The sequence below is a fragment of the Pagrus major genome, chromosome 21, assembly GCF_040436345.1.
Source record: "Pagrus major chromosome 21, Pma_NU_1.0".
Taxonomy (NCBI): Eukaryota; Metazoa; Chordata; class Actinopteri; order Spariformes; family Sparidae; genus Pagrus; species Pagrus major.
The window spans coordinates 1,629,481-1,656,262 of record NC_133235.1 but is presented as its reverse complement, the minus strand read 5'-3'; the positions used below and the strand labels follow the sequence as shown (position 1 = coordinate 1,656,262).

General features: G+C 42.3%; 1 protein-coding gene across 2 annotated transcripts; it reads left to right on the top strand.

Moving 5' to 3' along the window:
• Positions 1 to 538: 538 nt before the first annotated feature.
• LOC141016276 (phospholipid phosphatase-related protein type 5-like) lies at positions 539 to 26,489 on the top strand. Of its 2 annotated transcripts, XM_073490538.1 has the most exons (6): positions 539 to 805; positions 20,153 to 20,285; positions 22,761 to 23,011; positions 23,092 to 23,268; positions 24,762 to 24,902; positions 25,165 to 26,489. In XM_073490538.1, the coding sequence occupies exons 1-6, from the start codon at positions 602 to 604 to the stop codon at positions 25,192 to 25,194; spliced, it is 936 nt and encodes a 311-aa protein (XP_073346639.1). In that variant the 5' UTR covers positions 539 to 601; the 3' UTR covers positions 25,195 to 26,489. The 2 variants fall into 2 exon arrangements, with proteins under 2 accessions (XP_073346639.1, XP_073346640.1); XM_073490539.1 differs by lacking the exons at positions 24,762 to 24,902; positions 25,165 to 26,489 and adding an exon at positions 24,286 to 24,691.
• Positions 26,490 to 26,782: the final 293 nt, after the last annotated feature.

Below are 26,782 nucleotides of genomic sequence, written 5' to 3'. Positions count from 1 at the left end.
TAGCATCCGCCCTCCACTTTCTCTTTTTTCACCAATTCTGCAGAGCACTGAAGTGACTTTGTGTTCAGCTGACTGTAAGTGGCTCTTTAGAGATTGTTCAGTGAAACGGAAAGAGTTCCCTGGTTGGCTGCTGTCAGATGATTCAGGATATTCACAGGAGCGGAAAGACAAGGTTTCCCTCCCACAGATTCACAAAACAGGCAAAGAACGACTTTCTCTGTCTCTGCGGGGCAAATCATCATCACCATCACCATCTTCAGCACAGTCACCATCATCATCGCCATCTTCAGCACAGTCACCATCATCATCATCATCATCCTCAGCGCAGTCACCATCATCATTTGCACTGGATCACTCTCAGAGAATTGTTCGGCTCAGTTGTACATGTTAACTGTTTCGAAATTTGGATTATAAAGCATCATGGTGGGACACATTTACAAGGAAAGATTCAAACTGGATTATTCACAATGGTGACACAAACTAGAGACTGAATGTTGGACAACATAACGACATTTATTGGAAGTCATCGGCTGGATTCTTCATCGCTGTCTAACTGTGTTCAGGACGCTGTAACATCAGGTCGTTGGAGGCTCGGTCCACCATGCTCTACTTCCAGGTGGTGATTTTGGCCGCGACAGTGATGCTGGTTTACTACTGTGAGTTCACCGACACCTTCAGTCCGGCAGAGCAGGGCTTCATTTGCAGAGATCCAGCTTTGACTAAACCAGATCCTGGACCAGAACAGGACAGTCGCGTACAACCTGTCATCCTGTACTCTGTGGTGGGTGGACTGCCTGTCGTACTGGTGAGTCGTACTGTGATTTAAACACAGTCAGCTGAAGGTACTGCTTCTCTTTGTTGTGATGAAGATACTGATGCTATCAGAAGAAGAGCTACAGAGAGGCACAGGTGTTGAAAGTGTGTTTTGTGACATTACTTCATGTTTAACATGTTTTTATTTTTAGTTTAAGTTCAGACATTCACATTTCAACCTGGCTGCTGTCATTAAAGCTGTTGACTCTGTGCTGTAATAAGCGAGGTTTCACCTCCCTACTATATTCATAGATAACTCTATGACCCTTTTAGATTAATGTGTGACCCAATCTGCACAAGAAACATACACAACATAGTTTAAAGACAAAGAGGGTCAGAGGTGTGAAAGAGAAAGAGGCTCATTTTACATAAAAAACTGGCCAATTACAGCTGCTACAGCAAAAGATCAATAGAATATCCTAAATAAACTGTCTGATAAATGTGATCAGGTATTTAGTACAAGCGGTGTATGAAAAAGTATTCATTACAGAATGAATGTGCTTTACAGTTTGCAAAAGAAAGAGATGAAACAATCAATATTTTTTATATTACATTTACAGGGCTTTAAATGACTGTTAGTATTGGGACAGAGGTTCCTCTTATTATTAGCACCTCTGCACTTCCCCTCAGCTCTACAGAGGCTTTCAGTGTCTGTCAGCTCGCGTTCAATTGTATTTTGGTCATTCTGTGTCACGCCAGGTTCAGACAGGACGCCGAAGCGCCGCCCTCGGAAATTCTCGTGCGAGCCACGGCCCTTCTGTTCACACCAGACACGAATTTCTCCGCGCCGGTCGGCAAACGGCTCACTCCTCAGCTGTTCTGTAGTCACACTTGGAGCTGTTTTTTCACCATAGGAAAGTAAATAACCGCATAAAATTACAACGCCATGTTTTCCTGACAACTGTAAATGTATGTCCACTTCATAGTAATGAGTAGTTTTCTGTCAATCGGGGTGTTTAATTATCAAAAATAGTTTTATTTTGAAACTTGTTTTATTTTGAAAATCGACCGGATTCTCTCGTTGTTGCTTTGTTTGACTTCCTACCCAGCTTGACACATTCGGCTGCAGCACGCGAAAAAAATAGACCAGACGCCAAAACGATCGCTGCACAGCGCGCCGGCAGCGGAGCAGAGTGCCGCGGCGCTTCCAATGTGAACGACACCATTGGTTAACATGGGCGCCGAAACGAAAATGGCTCCGCTCCTCGGTGCTTCACAGCTAATCGCGGCGCTTCAGCGTCCTGTCTGAACCCAGCGTCAGCACTCTCATCAACTGTTTCCAGTAGCAGCCAGCTCTTTTCAGTAGCAGAGCTCTATTGAGACTCTGATGAGACTTTGGTGAGACTCTATTGAGACTCTGATGAGACTCTATTGAGACTGGTGAGACTCTGATGAGACTCTATTGAGACTCTGATGAGACTCTGGTGAGACTGGTGAGACTCTGGTGAGACTCTGGTGAGACTGAAGAGACTGGTGAGACTCTGATGAGACTCTGGTGAGACTCTGGTGAGACTGAAGAGACTGGTGAGACTCTGATGAGACTCTGATGAGACTCTGGTGAGACTCTGGTGAGACTCTGTTGAGACTATTGAGACTGGTGAGCCTCTGGTGAGACTGGTGAGACTGATGAGACTCTATTGAGACTCTATTGAGACTCTGGTGAGACTGGTGAGACTGAAGAGACTGGTGAGACTCTGGTGAGACTCTGATGAGACTCTGGTGAGACTCTGGTGAGACTATTGAGACTCTGGTGAGCCTCTGGTGAGACTGGTGAGACTGATGAGACTCTATTGAGACTCTATTGAGACTCTGATGGGACTCTGGTGAAGCTCTGGTGAGACTCTGATGAGACTCTATTGAGACTCTGATGAGACTCTGGTGAGACTCTATTGAGACTGATGAGACTCTGGTGAGACTGGTGAGAATTTATTGAGACTGGTGAGACTGGTGAGACTCTGATGAGACTCTGATGAGTCTGGTGAGACTCTGATGAGACTCTGATGAGTCTGGTGAGACTCTGATGAGACTCTGGTGAGACTCTGATGAGACTGGTGAGACTCTGGTGACAGTCTGGTGAGACTCTGATGAGACTGGTGAGACTCTGATGAAGCTCTGATGAAACTCTGGTGAGACTGGCGAGACTCTGATGAAGCTCTGATGAAACTCTGGTGAGACTCTGAAGAGACTGGTGAGACTCTGGTGAGACTCTGGTGAGACTGATGAAGCTCTGATGAGAATCTGGTGAGACTCTGGTGAGACTCTGGTGAGACTCTATTGAGACTCTGGTGAGCCTCTGGTGAGACTCTATTGAGACTCTGGTGAGCGTCTGGTGAGACTGGTGAGACTCTGGTGAGACTATTGAGACTCTATTGAGACTCTATTGAGACTCTGGTGAGACTGGTGAGACTCTGGCGAGACTCTGTTGAGACTCTGGTGAGACTCTGGTGAGCCTCTGGTGAGACTCTTGAGACTCTGGTGAGACTATTGAGACTGGTGAGACTGGTGAGACTATTGAGACTGGTGAGACTGGTGAGACTATTGAGACTGGTGAGACTGTTGAGACTCTGGTGAGACTCTATTGAGACTCTGGTGAGCCTCTGATGAGACTGGTGAGAATCTGGTGAGACTATTGAGACTGATGAGACTGGTGAGACTCTATTGAGACTCTGGTGAGACTGGTGAGACTCTGGCGAGACTGTTGAGACTCTGGTGAGACTCTGGTGAGACTGATGAAGCTCTGATGAGAATCTGGTGAGACTCTGGTGAGACTCTGGTGAGACTCTATTGAGACTCTGGTGAGCCTCTGGTGAGACTCTATTGAGACTCTGGTGAGCGTCTGGTGAGACTGGTGAGACTCTGGTGAGACTATTGAGACTCTATTGAGACTCTATTGAGACTCTGGTGAGACTGGTGAGACTCTGGCGAGACTCTGTTGAGACTCTGGTGAGACTCTGGTGAGCCTCTGGTGAGACTCTTGAGACTCTGGTGAGACTATTGAGACTGGTGAGACTGGTGAGACTATTGAGACTCTATTGAGACTGGTGAGACTGGTGAGACTCTATTGAGACTGGTGAGACTGTTGAGACTCTGGTGAGACTCTATTGAGACTCTGGTGAGCCTCTGATGAGACTGGTGAGAATCTGGTGAGACTCTATTGAGACTCTGGTGAGACTGGTGAGACTCTGGCGAGACTGTTGAGACTCTGGTGAGACTCTGATGAGACTCTATTGAGACTCTGATGAGACTCTGGTGAGACTATATTGAGACTGATGAGACTCCGGTGAGACTGGTGAGAATTTATTGAGACTGTTGAGACTCTGATGAGACTCTATTGAGACTCTGGTGAGCCTCTGATGAGACTGGTGAGAATCTGGTGAGACTATTGAGACTGATGAGACTGGTGAGACTCTATTGAGACTCTGGTGAGACTGGTGAGACTCTGGCGAGACTGTTGAGACTCTGGTGAGACTCTGATGAGACTCTGATGAGACTCTATTGAGACTCTGGTGAGACTATATTGAGACTGATGAGACTCCGGTGAGACTGGTGAGAATTTATTGAGACTGGTGAGACTCTGATGAGACTCTGATGAGTCTGGTGAGACTCTGATGAAACTCTGGTGAGACTCTGATGAGACTCTGATGAGACTGGTGAGACTCTGATGAGACTGGTGAGACTGGTGAGACTCTGATGAAGCTCTGATGAAACTCTGGTGAGACTGGTGAGACTCTGATGAGACTCTGGTGAGACTCTATTGACACTCTGATGAGAATCTGGTGAGACTCTGGTGAGACTGGTGAGACTCTGGTGAGACTCTTTTGAGACTCTGGTAAGCCTCTGGTGAGACTGGTGAGACTCTATTGAGACTCTGTTGAGACTCTGATGGGACTCTGGTGAAGCTCTGGTGAGACTGATGAGACTCTGATGAGACTCTGGTGAGACTCTGTTGAGACTCTGATGGGACTCTGGTGAAGCTCTGGTGAGACTGATGAGACTCTGATGAGACTCTGGTGAGACTCTATTGAGACTGATGAGACTCTGATGAGACTCTGATGAGTCTGATGAGACTCTGGTGAGACTCTGATGAGACTCTGGTGAGACTGGTGAGACTCTGATGAAGCTCTGATGAAACTCTGGTGAGACTCTGAAGAGACTGGTGAGACTCTGGTGAGACTGTATTGAGACTCTGGTGAGACTCTGGTGAGACTCTGGTGAGACTCTATTGACACTGATGAGAATCTGATGAGAATCTGGTGAGACTCTGGTGAGACTTTTGAGACTCTGGTGAGACTATTGAGACTCTGATGAGACTCTGTTGAGACTCTATTGAGACTGATGAGACTGTAGAGACACTGGTGAGACTGATGAGAATCTGGTGAGACTGTGATGAGACTCTGATGAGTCTGATGAGACTGATAAGACTATTGAGACTCTGGTGAGAGTCTGGTGAGACACTGATGAGACTGGTGAGACTCTATTGAGACTGATGAGACTGGTGAGACTCTGATGAGAATCTGGTGAGACTGGTGAAGCTCTGGTGAGACTGGTGAGACTCTGATGAGAATCTGGTGAGACTCTGTTGAGACTCTGATGGGACTCTGGTGAAGCTCTGGTGAGACTCTGATGAGACTATTGAGACTGATGAGATTCTGGTGAGACTCTAAAACGATAAGAGATACACCTTCAGTTCATTATCGGCAGTAGTACTGTCTACTGACTATTTTATTTCTGACCTTGATCTTACATGTATCAGGGCATTCAGTCAGTCCCCTTACTCCTCTGTCTGACCATAGTAAAATAAGAATCTATCTGAGCAGAACAAATTCCAACCACAAAGCATTACAACCCAATAATCTGCACCCCTCTGCCCAGTCCTACAAATGGACTGCAAGCAGCGCTGACAGCTACCAGAGGGCAATTGATAGTCCGCAAATCCAATCACTCTTGGATAAATTTCTAAGTATATCCTTCCCTTACAATGATGAAGGTGTGAATTTGGCCATTGATGACATAAATGTCATTTTTGAGAAAGCAGCAAAACTAGCAAATTTAAAGAAAAAAAGCAAACCAAAAAGAATAAATGTTGAAAAGTGGTTTGATAATGATTGTAAAAATCTAAGGAAAAAACTAAGAAATTTATCCAATCAGAAACACAGGGATCCAAATAACCAAAGTATACGCCTTCTTTATGGAGAAACATTGAGACAATACAAACACATCCTGAGAACAAAAAAGGAGAAGCACAACAGAAATCAGCTGAACCTAATCAAAGAATCAATACAGTCAAATCAATTCTGGGAACATTGGCATAAACTTAACAGAAAATCCAATGATGAGTTGGCAATCCAGAACGGTGACACCTGGACCACTCACTTTACTAACCTCTACAGCAAAATAACAAATAACCCAGGCCAACAAGAAATACAAGGGAAATTAAAAACCCTTGAACCAACAATTAAAGACTACCAGAACCCCATCGACACCCCGATTACACAAACAGAACTAACAGACAAAATGAAAAAGCTTAAACCCCAAAAGGCCTGTGGTGCAGATGCCATTTTGAATGAAATGATCAGATACACAGATAACAAATTCCAATTGGCTATTCTAAAAGCTTTCAATATCATCCTAAATGCAGGTACTTTCCCAGCTATTTGGAACCAAGGACTGATAACCCCAATATATAAAAACGGAGACAAGTTTGACCCAAATAACTACAGAGAGATCTGTGTGTCCAGCAACCTGGCAAAACTATTCTGCAGCATTATTAACAGCAGAATCTCACACTTCATCACTGAACACAATATTCTGAGCAAAAGTCAAATTGGATTTCTCCCAAAATATTGTACATCAGACCACATCTTTACTCCCCACACCCTCATTGACAAACAAATACATAAGAACAACGGCAAAATCTTCTCATGCTTTGTAGATTTTAAAAAAGCATTTGATTAAATTTGGCATGACGGCCTTTTGTACAAATTAATTGAAATGGGTATTGAAGGAAAAACATATGATGTCACAAAATCAATGTATACAAACAACAAATGTTCAGTGAAAATTGGCAACCAACAAACAACTTTCTTCCCTCAAAAATGTGGTGTCAAACAGGGATGTAGTCTGTCTCCTACTCTAGTCAACATTTATATAATGAATTGGCTAAAAACCTGGAACACTCTACGTCCCCTGGTATCACCGTAGAAAACACTGAAATCAAGTGTTTGTTATATGCTGATGATCTAGTTTTGCTGTCCCCTACCAAAGAAGGCCTGCAACAACACTTGGATCTCCTGCACAGTTTCTGTCACACCTGGGCTCTGACTGTCAACCTGAACAAAACTAAAATACTGATTTTCCAGAAGAGGTCTGGGAATCACAGCCTTAAACATCGATTCTATCTAGACAAAGTCAAATTAGAGCATGCAAAAAATTACACATATTTAGGTCTCAATATTAGTTCATCAGGTAATTTTCAAGCGGCGGTGAATGAGCTGAGAGACAAAGTGAGAAGGGCATTTTATGCAATTAAAAGAAACATCAAAACAGATATTCCAATTAAAACATGGTTAAAAATCTTTAAATCAGTAATAGAACCCATCGCTCTATATGGCAGTGAAATATGGGGCCCGCTTAGTAGACATTTAAAATTTACTGACTGGGACAATCACCCAATCGAGAAATTCCATGTAGAATTTTGTAGAAACATATTACACCTGCAGAGACACATCCCAAATAACGCCTGCCGAGCAGAACTGGGCCAGTATCCCCTACAAATTATAATCGAAAAAAGAGCCATCAAATTCTACAACCACCTAAAATCAAGTGACCCCCAGAGATTCCACTACAAAGCACTAAAATCCCAAGAGATAAACTTGGAGAAAAGCCCCCTCAGTCAGCTCGCCATGATTCTCAGCTCCCTGACCTCAACACCAGACCCTCAGGACAGACCCCAAACCATCCGGCCCAACCAAATCATAAGCAGACAGAAAGAGAAATACATCACCTACTGGAAAGACACCACAAAGAACCAAAGCAAAATGGATTGTTATTCAGCCTTAAACAGGCCGTACACAGTGGCAGAATACCTGACCACCGTACCTGACCACAGACTCAGAAAGACTCTGAGCAGATACAGACTGAGTGGACACAGTCTGGCTCTGGAAACCGGCTGACACAGACAGACCTGGATTCTCAGGGAGGACAGACTCTGCTTGCTCTGCTCACAGGGAGAAGTAGAGACTTAGCAACATTTTCTACTCTGCTGTGACAAATATAAACAAATTAGACAAATGTTCTTCCCCAGATTTAAAAACCACTATGAAGAATTTGAGACACTTCCAGATGTAGACAAATTAAAATATGTTTTAGGTGAGAAACCAAAGTGCTGCAGACTAGCAGCTGAGTATGTGTCCTCCTGCCACAGACTGAGGGACGACCACGGAAACACCACATAGGAGCAAACCACCGCTCCAAAACTCTGTTCCTGTAAATATGTTGTGATCAAAATGATTTTCTTTTGGATGTTTTTTTTTTTTTGTTTTTTTGTTTTTTGTGTGTGTGTGCCACCGTGTCTCTTGTGGCTTGGTGATCGATAAATGTCTCAATTGTTAAGTTGTTTATATTTTATTGTTATTGTTAATGTTCTGCCATTGACTGTCACTAATTCATCTATTTATTTATTTTTATTTTTTTTATTATTAATATTATTTTATTGTTATATGCTTTGGCAATATAAGCACTGCCTTGTCATGCCAATAAAGCTATTTAAATTGAAAAAAATGACTCTATTGAGACTGATGAGACTCTGCTGAGACTCTGATGAGACTGGTGAGACTCTGGTGAGAGTCTGGTGAGACTGATGAGACTCTGGTGAGACTTGTGAGACTCTGATGAAGCTCTGATGAAACTCTGGTGAGACTCTGGTGAGACTCTGGTGAGACTGATGAGAATCTGATGAGACTGGTGAGACTCTGGTGAGACTCTATTGAGATTGATGAGAATCTGATGAGACTCTGGTGAGACTAGTGAGAGTCTATTGACAGTGATGAGAATCTGATGAGAATCTGGTGAGACTGATGAGACTCTATTGAGACTCTATTGAGACTCTGGTGAGACTGGTGAGACTCTGATGAGAATCTGGTGAGACTGGTGAGACTCTGATGAGACTGATGAGTCTGATGAGACTCTGATGAGACTGGTGAGACTCTGATGAGTCTGATGAGACTGATGAGACTGGTGAGACTCTGGTGTTGCAGCCGTCAAATTGAAGTTATTACTTTCGTATTTGTTAACTTAGTTTTACAATGAAAATGAATTGTTTATTCTGCTTATGATGGCCTATGGTATTGCTATGATCTATGATTGTTTATATTATTGTTTTTGTTTTTTATGTCTCCCGGGGGCGTGTTGTGCGTAACAGGAGGATATATGGGACAGGTGATTGCGTTCAAAATTGCGTTGCGTGCATTGGAAAAACCTTAAATGTTTGGTTAAGAGGCGGTGGTTGAAAACAGTTTTTTGACCACGTTATTTAAGTTTTTCATTGCCATACAAGACTTTTTCGTTCTCTTTTGGATGTCTTAATAATTAAGCATACAGCTTGGAACGGATTCAAGTTGTAAAAATAAAAGTTGAGATTTTTTAAACCGTGGCGAGCGAATGTTTATGAAGCGTGAGTGAAGCGGACCACCCCTTCAACACCACGGCTTTTGACAAGAAAAGCCGACACATTTAAAGTCAAAAAACTCCATGGATTGAAGATAAAAAGAAGTTGTCTTCAAAGAAACAAAGAACACACACGCAGCGAGACAGTGGATGAAGTGTCTGTGGTTTGTGAGTACCGGATTTCATTCATTGATTATGATGGACCGAAAGGAGCCGCCGCACTCCGATTCAAGCAAAGAAGCAGCGCAGCGCACATGCGCTCAATAAAAGTGGATATTGTTGCTTGCTGTGGGTCAAATATATTGATGCAAAGGTGGAATTCAACGTGAATAAAATATATCCACCTGCATGTTACGATGTCTGGCACTGGAAAGGCTGATGAGACGCTTCTGATAAAAACAATCGCATCACGCCGGGGAAAGCTTGGCGTTTTGACGCGCAAAAAGAATGAAATTAATAATCTGTTGGAAGCTGGGGAAAGTAAAGAGACAGTCAACAAACACGTTGAAGCTTTCAATAATTACTTGGGAGAGTTTATGGAGTTGCAAGTGGCTGTACAAAATCTCCTTTCAAGTGAAGAAGAAAAGGAAGCGGATCATACAGACTGGTATGAGCCTAAACTAATCTATTTTCGAGATTTCTTATTTGACGTTAAAGCATGGTTGGCTGGTGATGTGGAGAAAGAAACGGACAAGAGTGAGGTTGGAGAGGAGCAAGAAGAAGCGAGTGCGTTATTAGTGGGACCGGAGGATAGTGCGTCCCAGACCAAAAAATCCCCAAGCAAGGCTCCAAGCAAAGCTGCCAGCTCCTCCAGCACATCCTCATCCTCCCGTGCATCTACTGCATGCTTAAAGGCTAAGGCAGAGCAAGCTGCTCCAATGGCTAAAGCTCAAGCCTTGGAAATGAAACATGCTCTTGACATAGAAGAAGCTCAACTAAAGGCAAGAAGGGAAAAGCATGATGTGGAGGCTGAATTGGCTGCAGCAGAAGCCAAATTGAATGTTTTCATGGAGAGTGAATTATCACAGGCTGCACCTGCACAACCACCCTCATCATTAAAGCAACAAATAAAAGCTTCACAACCATTAACATCAAAGCAACCAAAATTGGAAATTGTAACACCAATGCGCCAGTTTGAGGTTACTGGAACATCTACAGAGTACAAAATTCCAGTAACATCTAAAAAATCTCAAAACCCTCAAAGCTTTCAGCAACCAAATATTTCCCATCAAGCTACACCATGTAAAGCAAAGGCTAAAAGCAAACACCTGAGTTATGACCAAGAGGATGAGGATGGATCCTCAATTTCAAATAAAAATACAATGGAGGAAAGTTGTCTCACTGATGTATTAAAGAGACAGAATGAAATAACTGGACTGCTCGTAAAGCAACAACAAGCAGCTCTTCTCCCTGCCAGAGAGATTCCTACATTTGACGGTGACGCTCTGCAGTACCGATCATTTATTAAGGCCTTTGAGCAAGGCATAGAATGCAATGTGGATGATGTGCAAGACAAATTGTTCTATTTGGAGCAATACACAAAGGGAGCACCCAACCAACTGGTTCGTAGCTTTCTCCACATGGACCCAGACACAGGGTTCAGAGAAGCAAAGGAACAACTTGAATGGCATTTTGGCAACAAAATGAAGCTAACATCAGCACACATGGACAAGGTCCTGCATTGGCCTTCAATAAAAGTGGAGGATGGACCAGCATTGAGGTCTTATGCGCTGTATCTTCGAAGCTGCTTCAATATCATGAAAGAGGTGAATTTTATGAAAGAACTGGAAACACCATCTCACTTGAGGACAATTATATTCAAGTTACCTTTTAAGCTCCGAGACAGATGGAGAATAATCAGTTGTGACATTCAAGATAAGAGCAAGCGACGGGCAAGGTTCAAAGATCTTGTCGAGTTTGTGGAAAGACAGTCACGAGTCGTGCTGGATCCCTTTTTTGGGGATATACAAGACATGACTGATGGGAAAGGGTTGATAAAAGCAACAAAAAGGCCAGCACAAAGACCCCCCTTTAAACCAGCCAGTAGGGGGAGCAGTTTTGCTACTGCAGTTGCAACCATGTCAGAGAAAACACAGCAAGATGAAAGTAAACAAAGCAAACCCAAAGTCAACCAAGGGAAGTTAAAACATGATTCTTCACATCCTCTTGACAAACCCTGCCTATACTGCAGTAAAGACCACTCCTTGGAGCTTTGTGGTGTCCTAAAACATAAACCTAACAAAGAGAAAATCAAGTTCATGAAAAGTAAAGGTCTGTGCTTTGGATGTTTTGGAAAAGGGCACATGAGCAAGTACTGTAAAAACCGAATGACTTGTCAGATTTGCCATCAAAACCACCCAATCTTACTGCACATTGATAAGAAAGAAAGAGTGGAATCGTATTGCAACACAAAAGAATCTGGAGAAGCAGCAAAGGTCACGTCAAGCCTTGTGTCCCTGGATGCTGGCAGCCATACTGGGGCCGGTAATAGTGAATGCAAGTTGTCTGTTGTGCCGGTTCAAGTAAAGCTGTGCAAGGGTACCAAGATTGTGCAGATGTATGCTTTCCTTGACCCAGGAAGCACTGTGACCTTTTGTACAGAGGAGTTAATGACGGAGTTAAACACAAGTGGAAAAAGGGTGAAAGTTCTCCTTAAAACTATGGGGTGGGAGAAGCCTGTGCCCAGTTACAGAATTTCTGGAATGGAAGTGGCCGCGCTCAAAGGAAGCGCATTCTTGAAGTTACCAGACGTGTTCTCACAAATGTCTATCCCTGTTACAAAAGACAACATCCCTACAGAGGAGGACCTCAGAGAGTGGCCTTATCTGAAGGAGGTTGAACTAAAACCATTCAACGAAAGCATTGGGCTTCTGATTGGTGCAAATGCTCCAAGAGTCTTGGAGCCGTGGAAGGTCATTAACAGCGAAGGTAATGGACCGTTTGCTTTAAAAACCCTCCTAGGGTGGGTAATTAATGGCCCACTTGGGCACAGGGAGGAAAGTGACATGAGGGATTGTCATCCTGCATGGGTTAACAGGATAGCCATTGCCAACTTGGAAGAGCTCCTAACCCAGCAGTACAACCAAGACTTTGCTGAACAGCATTACGAACAAAAAGAAATGTCAGTGGAGGACAAGAAGTTCATGAGCATCATCTCGGACTCAGCAGTGCTTAAAGATGGACACTACTACCTCAAGTTGCCTTTTCGTGAGCCAGATGTGACCATGCCCAACAACAGGCATATGGCCCTGCAAAGAGCACAACAGCTGCTGAAAAGGTTCAAAGGAGACCAAACATTCCTGGAGGAATACCAAGCATTTATGCAGGATGTTCTGGCAAAAGGATATGCTGAGGTTGTACCACGAGAGCAGTTGGTAACTGAAAGTGGCAAAGTCTGGTATATACCGCATCATGGGGTCTGCCACCCACGCAAAAAGAAATTGCGTGTGGTGTTTGACTGTGGAGCCACGTTTCATGGAACTTCTCTGAATGGAGAATTGCTGCAAGGTCCAGACTTGACCAATAAGCAGATTGGTGTGATGCTAAGATTTCGTCTGGGTCCTGTCGCCCTGATGACCGACATTGAAGGCATGTTCCATCAGGTGAGGGTTGCGAGAGAAAATGTTGATTTCTTGCGCTTTCTCTGGTGGCCAGATGGAGACATCACTAAACAATGTGTGGAGCATAGGATGATAGTTCACATTTTTGGAGCTTTATCCTCACCCAGTTGCACCACATTCGCCTTGCTAAAGACGGCAGAAGACAACCAGAATGAATACCCAGCTGAAGTTGTGGACACCGTAAGACAGAACTTTTATGTGGACGACTGTCTTAAGTCAGTGAGTTCTGTGGAGCAAGCAGCACGGCTGTACAGGAACCTCAAAGAGATGTGCAGCAAAGGAGGGTTCCATCTGAACAAATGGTTAAGTAACCATTGCTCGGTCCTTGCCATAATTCCTGAGGAAGAAAGAGCCAAAGAGGTCAAGACACTGAATCTTGACAGGGATAAACTTCCCATGGAAAGGGCCCTCGGGACTCAGTGGGATGTCGAGAGTGACACCTTCACCTTCAGCACAGTTCTAAAACCTCAACCAACCACAAGACGTGGCATTCTGTCGGTTGTAAGTTCAATCTACAACCCCCTAGGGTTTTGCACCAGTCGTGCTACCTGCCAAGCAGATCCTGCAGGAGTTGTGCAAGGCCAAGCTGGGGTGGGATGAGAATATCCCGAAAGAACATGTTGACAGATGGCAAAGATGGTTGAGTCAACTGGTCCTGTTGGATGACTTTTCTATGAGCAGATGCATCACACCCCATGGGTTTGGTGAAATCTCATCTGCACAGCTGCATCACTTTTGAAATGCTAGTGAGGTTGGCATGGGAACAGTGTCGTATCTCAGACTTGCTAATTGCAGAGATGCAGTGCATGTTGCTTTCATCATGGGCAAAGCAAAAGTAGCACCCCTCAAGCAGACCACCATTCCCAGATTGGAGCTGGCAGCTGCAGTCCTGGCAGTACGTATGGACCGAATGCTGAAAACAGAGCTGCAAATTCAGTTGGATGAGTCGGCATACTGGACCGATAGCCAATCTGTCTTGAAATACATTGCAAGCACAACAGCAAGGTTTAAAACCTTTGTCGCGAACAGGGTCCCCATGATACGGACGTTGTCTGAAGTCGCACAATGGAACTACATCAGCTCAAAGCTCAATCCTGCAGATATAGCATCACATGGCCTGCAGACAGATGCCTTTCTTCAGTCCAAAACTTGGATCCATGGCCCTGAGTTTCTAAGGAAACCTCAGTCTGAATGGCCAGGACATGATAAGGAATCTGATATGATCTCTTTGGATGATTCAGAAGTGAGGAATGTGGTCTCAGTCTGTGCTGCAGTGCTACAGCCCAACGAATCTCCCTCTGCTACGCTCCTAAGTCACTTCTCCAACTGGATGGACTTAAAAAGAGCAGTGGGATGGATACTCAAGTTTAAAGAGCTGCTTAAGCAACTGTGCCAGGAAAGAGTTAAGGCCATTGCCACGCACCTAGCCTCCAGCCAGCAAGGTGATGCAGTAGCAAAGCATCTGCAGCGGTTTAAGGCTGGGTACGATACAAAGGCTTAATACTGAAGACATGGCTAATGCAGAAAAAGCCATCCTCTGCTTTGTACAAAGACAAAGCTTTCAGGAAGAAATGGCTTCGTTGGAAAAAGGCACAGTGAAGAAGACAAGTCCCTTGGTCAAGCTCGACCCAGTGGTAGTGGATGGTGTCTTGAGAGTGGGTGGGAGGCTGAGCCGAGCGGCTCTCCCATAGGAAGCAAAGCATCCCGCAATATTGCCCAAAGCCAGCCACATCTCACAGCTTATTCTTCGCCATATCCACGAAAAGATTGGCCATAGTAGGCGAAGTCACATGCTTTCCACTCTTCGTTGTAAATATTGGATACTCCATGCCAATGCAGCAGCCAGAGCAGTCATCAGGAAGTGCATGATCTGTAAATTTCGGCAACAAAGTGCAGGCGAACAAAAAATGGCGAATCTTTCCATTGACTGTGTCTCGGCAGATCTCCCCCCGTTCACACATGTCGGAATGGACTACTTCGGGCCCATTGATGTGAAACAGGGTAGGAGTACAGTTAAAAGATACGGAGTCATATTTACTTGTCTGGCATGTCGGGGAGTCCACCTGGAGGTGGCGCATGCTCTCGACACAGATGCACATATAAATGCCCTCAGGAGATTCATATGCCGAAGAGGGCAAGTAACGGAAATAAGATCCGATAATGGAACTAACTTTGTGGGCTCAAATCGGGAGCTAAAAGAGTCCCTTCAGGAGCTCAACCAGGACAAGATCCTAAAAGCACTTTTGCAAGAAGGGATAAAGTGGACCTTTAATCCTCCCCATGGAGCGCATCACGGAGGAGTCTGGGAGCGCCTTATACTGCAGGTCAAGAGAGCTCTCTACTCAGTGCTGAAGCAGCAGACTTTGGACGATGAGACCCTGCAAACAGCTATATGCGAGGCAGAGGCTATACTCAACGACCGTCCTATCACCCCATCCAGTGACAACCCCAATGACATCGAAGCTCTAACACCCAACCACATCCTCCAGCTTAAAGGCAAACCAACACTGCCACCTGGCTTGTTCAAAAGGGAGGACTTGTACATCCGTAGACAATGGAGGCAAGTGCAGTACATCACTGACCTGTTTTGGAAAAGATGGGTCAGTGAAAAAAAAAAATCTTTTATTACTGTGTAATAATGGCTTCTGGTAATTGTTTGATAATTGGTAATTGAGTATTACAATTAGGGGCTGGTATGTTGCAGCCGTCAAATTGAAGTTATTACTTTCGTATTTGTTAACTTAGTTTTACAATGGAAATGAATTGTTTATTCTGCTTATGATGGCCTATGGTATTGCTATGATTGTTTATATTATTGTTTTTGTTTTTTATGTCTCCCGGGGGCATGTTGTGCGTAACAGGAGGATATATGGGTCAGGTGATTGCGCGGCGGTGCATTGGAAAAACCTTAAATGTTTGGTTAAGAGGCGGTGGTTGAAAACAGTTTTTTGACCACGTTATTTAAGTTTTTCATTGCCATACAAGACTTTTTCATTCTCTTTTGGATGTCTTAATAATTAAGCATACAGCTTGGAACGGATTTAAGTTGTAAAAATAAAAGTTAAGATTTTTTAAACCGTGACGAGCGAATGTTTATGAAGCGTGAGTGAAGCGGACCACCCCTTCAACACCACGGCTTTTGACAAGAAAAGCCGACACTGATGAGACTGGTGAGACTCTATTGAGACTCTGATGGCACTCTGGTGAGACTCTGATGAGAATCTGGTGAGACTGGTGAAGCTCTGGTGAGACTCTGGTGAGACTGATGAGAATCTGGTGAGACTGGTGAGAATCTGGTGAGACTCTATTGAGACTCTGTTGAGACTCTGATGGGACTCTGGTGAAGCTCTGGTGAGACTCTGATGAGACTATTGAGACTCTGATGAGACTCTTTTTAGACTCTGTTGAGACTGATGAGACTCTGGTGAGACTCTGGTGAGACACTGATGAGACTCTGGTGAGACTCTGATGAGACTGGTGAGAGTCTGGTGAGACTCTGGTGAGACTCTGGTGAGACTGGTGAGACTCTGATGAAGCTCTGATGAAATTCTGGTGAGACTCTGGTGAGACTGAAGAGACTGGTGAGACTCTGATGAGACTGGTGAGACTCTATTGAGACTGATAAGACTCTGGTGAGACTCTCATGAGAATCTGGTGAGACTGGTGAGACTCTGGTGAGACTGGTGACACTGGTGAGACTCTGATGAGAATCTGGTGAGACTCTGATGAGACTGGTGAGAGTCTGGTGAGACTCTGATGAGACACTGGTGAGACTGGTGAGACTCTGATGAAGCTCTGATGAAATTCTGGTGAGACTTTGGTGAGACTCTGAAGAGACTGGTGAGACTCTGATGAGACTGGTGAGACTCTATTGAGACTCTGATGAGACTCTGATGAGACTCTGGTGAGACTCTCATGAGAATCTGGTGAGACTGGTGAGACTCTGGTGAGACCGGTGAGAATCTGGTGAGACTCTATTGAGACTCTGTTGAGACTCTGATGGGACTCTGGTGAAGCTCTGGTGAGACTCTGATGAGACTATTGAGACTCTGATGAGACTCTTTTTAGACTCTGTTGAGACTGATGAGACTCTGGTGAGAATTTATTGAGACTCTGATGAGACTCTGGTGAGACACTGATGAGACTCTGGTGAGACTCTGATGAGACTGGTGAGAGTCTGGTGAGACTTTGATGAGACTCTGGTGAGACTGGTGAGACTCTGATGAAGCTCTGATGAAATTCTGGTGAGACTCTGGTGAGACTGAAGAGACTGGTGAGACTCTGATGAGACTGGTGAGACTCTATTGAGACTGATGAGACTCTGGTGAGACTCTCATGAGAATCTGGTGAGACTGGTGAGACTCTGGTGAGACTGGTGACACTGGTGAGAATCTGATGAGAATCTGGTGAGACTCTGGTGAGACTGGTGAGACTGGTGAGACTCTGATGAGACTGGTGAGAGTCTGGTGAGAGTCTGGTGAGAGTCTGGTGAGACTCTGATGAGACACTGGTGAGACTGGTGAGACTCTGATGAAGCTCTGATGAAATTCTGGTGAGACTCTGGTGAGACTGGTGAGACTCTGGTGAGACTGGTGACACTGGTGAGACTCTGATGAGAATCTGGTGAGACTGGAGAGACTTTGGTGAGACTCTTTTGAGACTCTATTGAGAATCTGGTGAGAATCTGGTGAGACTGGTGAGACTCTGGTGAGACTGGTGACACTGGTGAGACTCTGATGAGAATCTGGTGAGACTGGAGAGACTTTGGTGAGACTCTTTTGAGACTCTATTGAGAATCTGGTGAGACTCTGGTGAGACTCTGATGGTGAGACTGATGGTGATGGTGATGGTGTGACTGATGAGACTGGTGAGACTCTGGTGAGACTGGTGACACTGGTGAGACTCTGATGAGAATCTGGTGAGACTCTGATGAGACTGGTGAGAGTCTGGTGAGACTCTGATGAGACACTGGTGAGACTGGTGAGACTCTGATGAAGCTCTGATGAAATTCTGGTGAGACTTTGGTGAGACTCTGAAGAGACTGGTGAGACTCTGATGAGACTGGTGAGACTCTATTGAGACTCTGATGAGACTCTGGTGAGACTCTCATGAGAATCTGGTGAGACTGGTGAGACTCTGGTGAGACCGGTGAGAATCTGGTGAGACTCTATTGAGACTCTGTTGAGACTCTGATGGGACTCTGGTGAAGCTCTGGTGAGACTCTGATGAGACTATTGAGACTCTGATGAGACTCTTTTTAGACTCTGTTGAGACTGATGAGACTCTGGTGAGAATTTATTGAGACTCTGATGAGACTCTGGTGAGACTCTGGTGAGACTCTGGTGAGACACTGATGAGACTCTGGTGAGACTCTGATGAGACTGGTGAGAGTCTGGTGAGACTTTGATGAGACTCTGGTGAGACTGGTGAGACTCTGATGAAGCTCTGATGAAATTCTGGTGAGACTCTGGTGAGACTGAAGAGACTGGTGAGACTCTGATGAGACTGGTGAGACTCTATTGAGACTGATGAGACTCTGGTGAGACTCTCATGAGAATCTGGTGAGACTGGTGAGACTCTGGTGAGACTGGTGACACTGGTGAGAATCTGATGAGAATCTGGTGAGACTCTGGTGAGACTGGTGAGACTCTGGTGAGACTGGTGACACTGGTGAGACTCTGATGAGACTGGTGAGAGTCTGGTGAGAGTCTGGTGAGACTCTGATGAGACACTGGTGAGACTGGTGAGACTCTGATGAAGCTCTGATGAAATTCTGGTAAGACTCTGGTGAGACTCTGAAGAGACTGGTGAGACTGATGAGACTGGTGAGACTCTATTGAGACTCTGGTGAGACTGGTGACACTGGTGAGACTCTGATGAGAATCTGGTGAGACTGGAGAGACTTTGGTGAGACTCTTTTGAGACTCTATTGAGAGTCTGGTGAGACTCTGGTGAGACTCTGATGGTGAGACTGATGGTGATGGTGATGGTGTGACTGATGAGACTGGTGAGTCTGATGAGAGTGGTGAGACTCTGGTGAGAGTCTGGTGAGACTCTGATGAAGCTCTGATGAGACTCTGGTGAGACTTTGATGAGACTCTTGTGAGACTCTGGTGAGACCCTCATGAAGCTCAGATGAGACTGTGGTGAGACTGTGGTGAGACACTGGTGAGACTCATGTTCACTCCCTGCCCAGCACCAGACAGCAGGCAGACAAAGTTAGAGACTTGCTGGTGAGCATTGTGCAGCATTTAGCAGCTACAGAACAGTATATCTCTGGTGAGACTCTGATGGTGAGACTGATGGTGATGGTGATGGTGTGACTGATGAGACTGGTGAGTCTGATGAGAGTGGTGAGACTCTGGTGAGAGTCTGGTGAGACTCTGATGAAGCTCTGATGAGACTCTGGTGAGACTTTGATAAGAGACTTTGGTGAGGAGTTTGTGGAGATCAAAACAGAACTAATAGTTGATTGATTTTTACTCTGCTGGATGTGTAACGTGTGCTAACATGTTTGAACAGTAGAGCCCAACTGAGACCCATTTTAAACTTTGATTTCTATCAAAAGCAGCTGAGAAAGCTGTCAGCGTACAGCCTGTAGGGAGTATTGGACTCTGCCTGCTCATGATCCAATGTATCGTTAGCACAGCGCTAAAAGAATGAAGTCAACCTTCAACAGCTGACTGCAGTGATTTCTCCTTGATCTGTTTCTCTTGGTTGCCATGTGTCATAATTCTTATGAACTGAACTGTGTTTTGTACTTAAATGATCACATACATTACTGTGAGTTCACTGCATGTCTGAATAGCAAACAAACAGCAAAACCTGTAGATCTCCTGTGTATAGGATGAGGTTTCTATTTCCTGTTATGGTATGAATGCTGTTGTAGGGGATTTTCACACTGGTTAGATATTGTGGAATGCAGGTTGAATAAATGGAACAGATGGGGTGTGAAAAGAAGCATGTGTGTGACAGTTCACATCATTACTGGTAACTTTATTCCAACAATTCAACAACCTCCAACATTAATGTCCTGTTTTCATTGTGTGTCACAGATCTCAGGAGTAGAGCTTGTCATCTTCCTCCTTCACTGCAACTCAAACAACCTGTATGACCAAGAGAAGGTGCTTATCATGGGGGACTGCTGCTATGTGAACCCCATGGTGCGCAGGACCTTCCGTTTCCTTGGTAATCTAATTACTGCAGTAAAATAATTCAAATGTGTACAGACTTAGCTATAAATTCATCATTTTACAGCTTATGTGGTTAAATCAAAAGTTCTTCATGCTGAATATCATTTTCGACCATTAATCAGTCATCACTGTAGTTCAGTGTTGTGGCAGTTCAGGTTTTATTTCATGGATTAACAGGTGAATGGTACAGAGCCCCTGAGGGACAGAAATATACTGCTTTATTAAAAAAAATAAAAATGGCTAAAAATGTTACAACTTGAATTGCAATTTTTAAAAAAAAGAACGCTGCCATGAAACCAGACATTTCCAAACTCATTATATGAGACTGTTTTATTTATAACAAACACTCTCTGACGGATACATTGTGCACATAACTGTGTTATTCACAAAAAACATTTTCTCTTATTATGAGATGCTTTCTCATTACAGCAAGACAGCCACATTAAAGATGACTGCGTTCTATGTTATATTAAGATGTGTTAAAAAACAAACAAGCACAATAAGTGATTAACTGTCTAACAAGGAGTTAATGGAGATTTTGCATCATTGTGTGTCATCACTAACAGAGTGTTACACAGCTGTCATTTTTACATTGGCAACATAAGATTAACAGCAGAAAGTAGCGTCCATGTTTGTTTTTAGGGGAATTAATTTCCTGATCAGTCATTATAATGTGTCCTTCTAAACAAATACTTTCCTCTTTATAATGACAGCAATGTTTTCTGTCGTGATGGCCCTTCTGGGCTGCCGTACCTAACAAACAGAATAACTATCAAAGTAAAGAGAAGCCTTTGTTTCATGTCGGCCATATTGTTACTTTCTTCGTTAGCATTCACACATACACATATATGTAGATGATGGTATGTTTCATGCTAACACTGTACAATGCTAACATTTATTATAACCTATGTTGATGCAGGAAATACATTTACTCAAATATTGTTCGTTTCAGTAAATATTAAAAGTACATTAAGTGTACTTATGTTGTCACTTTATGCTTCTACCTGCTTTACTTAACAACTCTGATGACCGTCTAACATACGACACATTGTTATAGATAATAACACTAATGAAAAGGTCAATGCTGCTTAAACATTATGGCATCAGTAACAATAATCTGATCAGTTCATTCACATTCACAGGGCAATAAACGGCAACTTTTCGCCACATTTAGCAACAAACCACATTTAAAAAACATGTGAATTTTTTAATGTTACTTTTGACCAGATTTACAGCAATATTTGTGAACTTTGTGATATTTACTTACAATGTTAAATCTAAATGTTAAATCTAAAGTTAAATATTAAATCTAAATGTTAAATCTAAATCTAAATGTTAAATTTAAATCTAAATCTAAATGCTAAATGTTAAATCTAAATCTAAATGCTAAATGTTAAATCTAAATGTTAAATGTTAAATTTAAATCTAAATCTAAATGCTAAATGTTAAATCTAAATGTTAAATGTTAAATTTAAATCTAAATGTTAAATCTAAATGTTAAATGTTAAATTTAAATCTAAATGTTAAATCTAAATGTTAAATTTTAAATTTAAATCTAAATCTAAATGCTAAATGCTAAATGTTAAATCTAAATGTTAAATGTTAAATTTAAATCTAAATCTTGAATCTAAATGTTAAATCTAAATGTTAAATTTAAATCTAAATGTTAAATCTAAATGTTAAATTTAAATCTAAATGTTAAATCTAAATCTAAATGTTAAGTATAAATCTAAATATTAATTCAATATTAATTCATTCATTTAGATTTAACATTTAGCATTTAGATTTATATTTAACATTTGTATTTAACATTTAATATGTAGCATTTAGATTAAGATTTTTTTTAGATTTAACATTGACATTATATTTTTACAAGAGAAGTAAATATCACAAAGTTCACAAATATTCCTGGAAATCTGGTAAAAGTTACAATTGCATACGTTTTTTTAAACGTGGTTTGTTGCTGAATGTGGCAAAAAGTTGCTGTTTATTTAAATATTTAAATTTAACATTTAGATTTAGATTTAACATTAGATTTAGATTGAACATTTAGATTTAGATTTAGATTGAACATTTAGCATTTAGATTTACCATTTAGATTTAGATTTAACATTTAGATTTAACATTGACATTATATTTTTACAAGAGAAGTAAATATCACAAAGTTCACAAATATTGCTGTAAATCTAAATAAAAAAATTCACATACGTTTTTTAAACCAAAGAGGTCACATGACACATTGGATCCATATTTTGCTCCACTGATTGTTTCAGCAAATGAATTAAACAGACAGAAACCAACTGCTAATGTAAGAATCACAAAATGGTGCAGGTGTCACACATTAAAGCAGCTGGCACCACTGATCGTACAAACAGGATAATTATGGATCATCAGAACATGATGCTCAACATGCTGCTTTGTTGTGTGTTAACAAATGTAAATCATCTAACACGTGCGTCTTTCTCTGTAGGTGTGTACGTTTTCGGTCTCTTTACAACAGACATCTTTGTCAACGCTGGTCAGCTTATCACAGGAAGTCTGGCTCCTCACTTCCTGTCTGTTTGCCAGCCCAATTACACTGCCCTTGGTTGCCACGACATGGGCAATTTTGTCAGCCAATCAGATGCTTGTACTGGTGACCCTGATGACATCATGAGAGCCAGGAAGACTTTCCCCTCCAAAGAGGCTGCACTGAGTCTGTACACAGCTGTTTACCTGGCAGTGAGTGTCTGATGTGCACAGACCTGCAGTAATAACAGCTCTGAAACAGTGTCACACACACAAATCCTCTTCCTTTTCAGATGTATGTCATGTGCTGCGTCGGTTCAGCTGGAGGTCGTCTGAGTGGCCCCGTCCTCAGCCTCTCATTGGTCAGTCTGGCTGCGCTAACAGGCATCAACAGAGTGGTCGAGTACCGAAACCACTGGAGTGATGTCATTGCAGGACAAGCCATCGGGGGAGCTATTGCTGTGTTTCTGGTCAGTCGTAACTCAGCTGCAGGAGCACATCATAGACCTACATAAACAGTGCTAATACATGTGATTATTAAAGGGATGTGATCAGTTTAATGTCATTAAATAACTGCCAGTGATGAAATGTTACTAAGTTAATTTACTCAAGTACTGTACTTATTTAGAAATACAAGATACTTGTACTTTACCTGAGTAATTCTGTGTTATGCTTCTTTATACTGCTTGTTTACTCTATACTATGTCTCAGAGGCAGCTTTAGTTACTAGTTACTTTTAATGTTTACATTTCACCCATCTTGCCCAGTGAAAACCAAGTATCTCCAAATGTGGTCATTTTGAATATTGATTTTATATTTTAAATGAAGTGTTCTTTTATTGATTGAGAAAATTAGAGAAACAGTTCACCCAAACAGTAACCCAGTCATCATCTCCTTCCTCCTGATGATATAAAGTCAGATGAAGTCTCGTAGTCCACAAAACATTTCTGGAGCTTCACAGTAAAACAGAGTTGCAGCATTCTGCTAAACAACTGAAGTAGCTGGAGACTTGATTTAAAATGGAAAAACAACCAAAAAAATCATTTTTAACTTTTGCTTTATCGAGCACAGCTTAAAATCAGCACACTTAACTGAAGTTTGGTTGTTTTATCTGTATTCATTTCCATTTATTAAAATATATTCTCTTCCAAGATTATTGTTTACAACGAGCAATTTGTATGATATGACCAGAATTTGTTTAAAAATTCAAAAATTGAACTAAGAGTGTGAAGAAACAACAGTGTTGATGTTCTGTCCTGCTGAAGCTAACATGCTAATGTTGTCTCCTAATACCACTCTGTAGCTGAAGAGGTGATGGTCTGACAGCTCCTGTAGTTTCAGCAGGGAGATGTATGCCAGCTGTTAGTGTAACAAATGTCAAGAAATGAAATATTCTAATTTCTATTTTCCTTACTGAACAGAAAAATACAACCATACTGAATTCAAGTTTCTCTCTTTTGGTTTGTGGTGGTTCTTCATCTAACCAGAGAATCTTTCAGGAGTCTGAGCAGCACTCTACCGCTGTACATTATCCAGAGCAGAACAGCGTCTAATGGACTCGCTCGCTGCAGGACACACATACACAAAGCACACGAGCTGCTGCTGCTTCAATGAACTTGAATGTGTCTTCTGTCTAACACGCCATGCACCAAAGCTGGGTCACATCTGAGCTAACATGATGAAGCTCCGTCTCCCTGCAGCACAACAACACATCTCTGTAATGGAAGTCTCCACACACAGGCCTTCATGCTGGACTCACTCTGTTCTTCTATCCTTCTGTGTTTGTATACCGCAAACATCACATTTAAAATGACTGTGACTCATTTCTTTCTTTCTTTCTTTCTTTCTTTCTTTCTTTCTTTCTTTCTTTCTTTCTTTCTTTCTTTCTTTCTTTCTTTCCCTTCCTTCCTCCTCCCTCCTCCCTCCCTCCCTCTCTCCTTCCTTCCTCCTTCCTTCCTTCCAGGTGGTGTTTGTGGTTCAGTATTTTAAAAAGCGACCTGTGATTCCTCAGAGTCCCTCTGATGCAGGCACAGCTAACACTGACGAGGCTTCACCTCAAACTAATCACACCATGGACATCAGTGACAAATACACTGTTGCACAGGTAAAACATACATAAAACACTTTTACACATGCCTGGTTTTGTTTTCATTTTCTAAAGAACACATGAGTGCGTAATTTACCTTATTGTATAGGAAAACCACTGTGGCATGACATGAATTGCATGTGCACATACCTAAAGTAAAGGGAGAGAGGCACTCAACTGTTTTTCATAATGAGGACATCTGCTCAATAATCTGCTCAATGTACAAATAATATTTGAGAGGCAATTTTGAATTGAAATGTTTTTATTTGTGCTCCTATAGAGCCCAGGATCCTGCACAGAGGTCACATGACTATGACCCCCTCCCCACATGACCGAGGGGAGATGGAAGTCATCCATTCTAGATTAAACTCTGTGTCTATGAAGCCCTCATAGTTTAGGATTTAAAGCTCGTCTGTTCAGCATTTGATTATCATAATGAATCAGTTTTTACATGTTGTAAATGATGGTACATGTAGCATCTTTACAGTATCCAGAGGAAACAAACTACAGACATAAACATCTTCGTGTCTAATGTTATGTAGTTAAATGGTACAGCCATACTATTTATCATAATCCATAGGTTATAGGGTCTTTAAAGGTAAAACTGTGTGTGATAATGTAATGATATTCATATAGATATGTGGTTGGTGGTCGTACTGTTGTTCATGACTCAAGGCAACAGCAAAGTTCAACAAGGCTTCTTCTCCACCAGTTGATCCAGAGCTGAAGCTGAACTCAGGATGGTGTCGCCTGTCATCTCTATGTGGTAGTTTGGTGCATTAAAAAACAAGGTTGTTGTTTTGGTTTTGTAATTTTTTTTGCATGTCTTTTTTTTTTTATTTTGTTCAATAGTGAAAAGACTTGTTATGGTGGAAAAACACACCCTTATTACCAAAGATACTTTACTTCCTGCTTGTTTCCTTTGTTTGTTCCTGTTCATGTAAATCTATTACTGTGAGTACTTGTTATGTTTGAAAGTAAAGTGTTGTGTGTTACTTTAAACTCACAAGCCAGAAAAGAGATTATTTATTTTTCATACACTTGTTGTGTTTTGACCCTCATGCTTCTCATCGTACTGCTCCAATCAGTTCTACTGTGTATCCAACATGACATGAGACATGAGATCTGATATGGCTGTGCTGGTGTTGATCCTGGACCATCATTGGAATTGACCAGTCACGTTTTTTCATACTGTTTTGTGACTCAGGGGGGAAAAGACTGATCTTTTCTCACACTTGTTGAGCATTGTGAAAAGGTCTATTTGGACCCAAACTGTTTTCCTAAACCAACCAAACAGCAACAGAAAACTGACAAGAAATGGAAAATAACAAGTGGACTGTATAGAGATATGATCTGAACAGGATACATCAGTACCTCAGTCTTTAAGACGTTTAGCTCCAGATGAAGAAGTAGAAGTGACATTAAACATTAAACATAATTATGTTGTTCCAGGACCAACACCAACATGGCCGTATCAAAGACACCATATCCAAACAGAGCCAGAGAGCTCCTAAAAGGACTATTGCAGATACTATTGATCACAGTTATAATGAAACCTGGATACACACACCATGAGAGGGCCACTGGTATCATAACCTGATATACTCACGCATATATATTAACGCATATCTGTCTCTTCTGTATTAGCTCTGTGTATGCTGATGTAAATAAACAACTTTTTTATTGTCAAACTTTTACTTGAGTTGCCATGTAGCTGTTTCAAGGTATTCATTTTTCTTACACAAGATGTTTGTCCTGCGATGTGTCTGCTCTGTGGATCAGAAAACAAGAGTAGGGAAGCAATAAAATGGTCAGACAGGTTACTAGTTAAGCAAATGGGTCAAAAGGAGATGTTATTTAGGTTTTAATTATCTTGATTCTACATTTATCACATCATA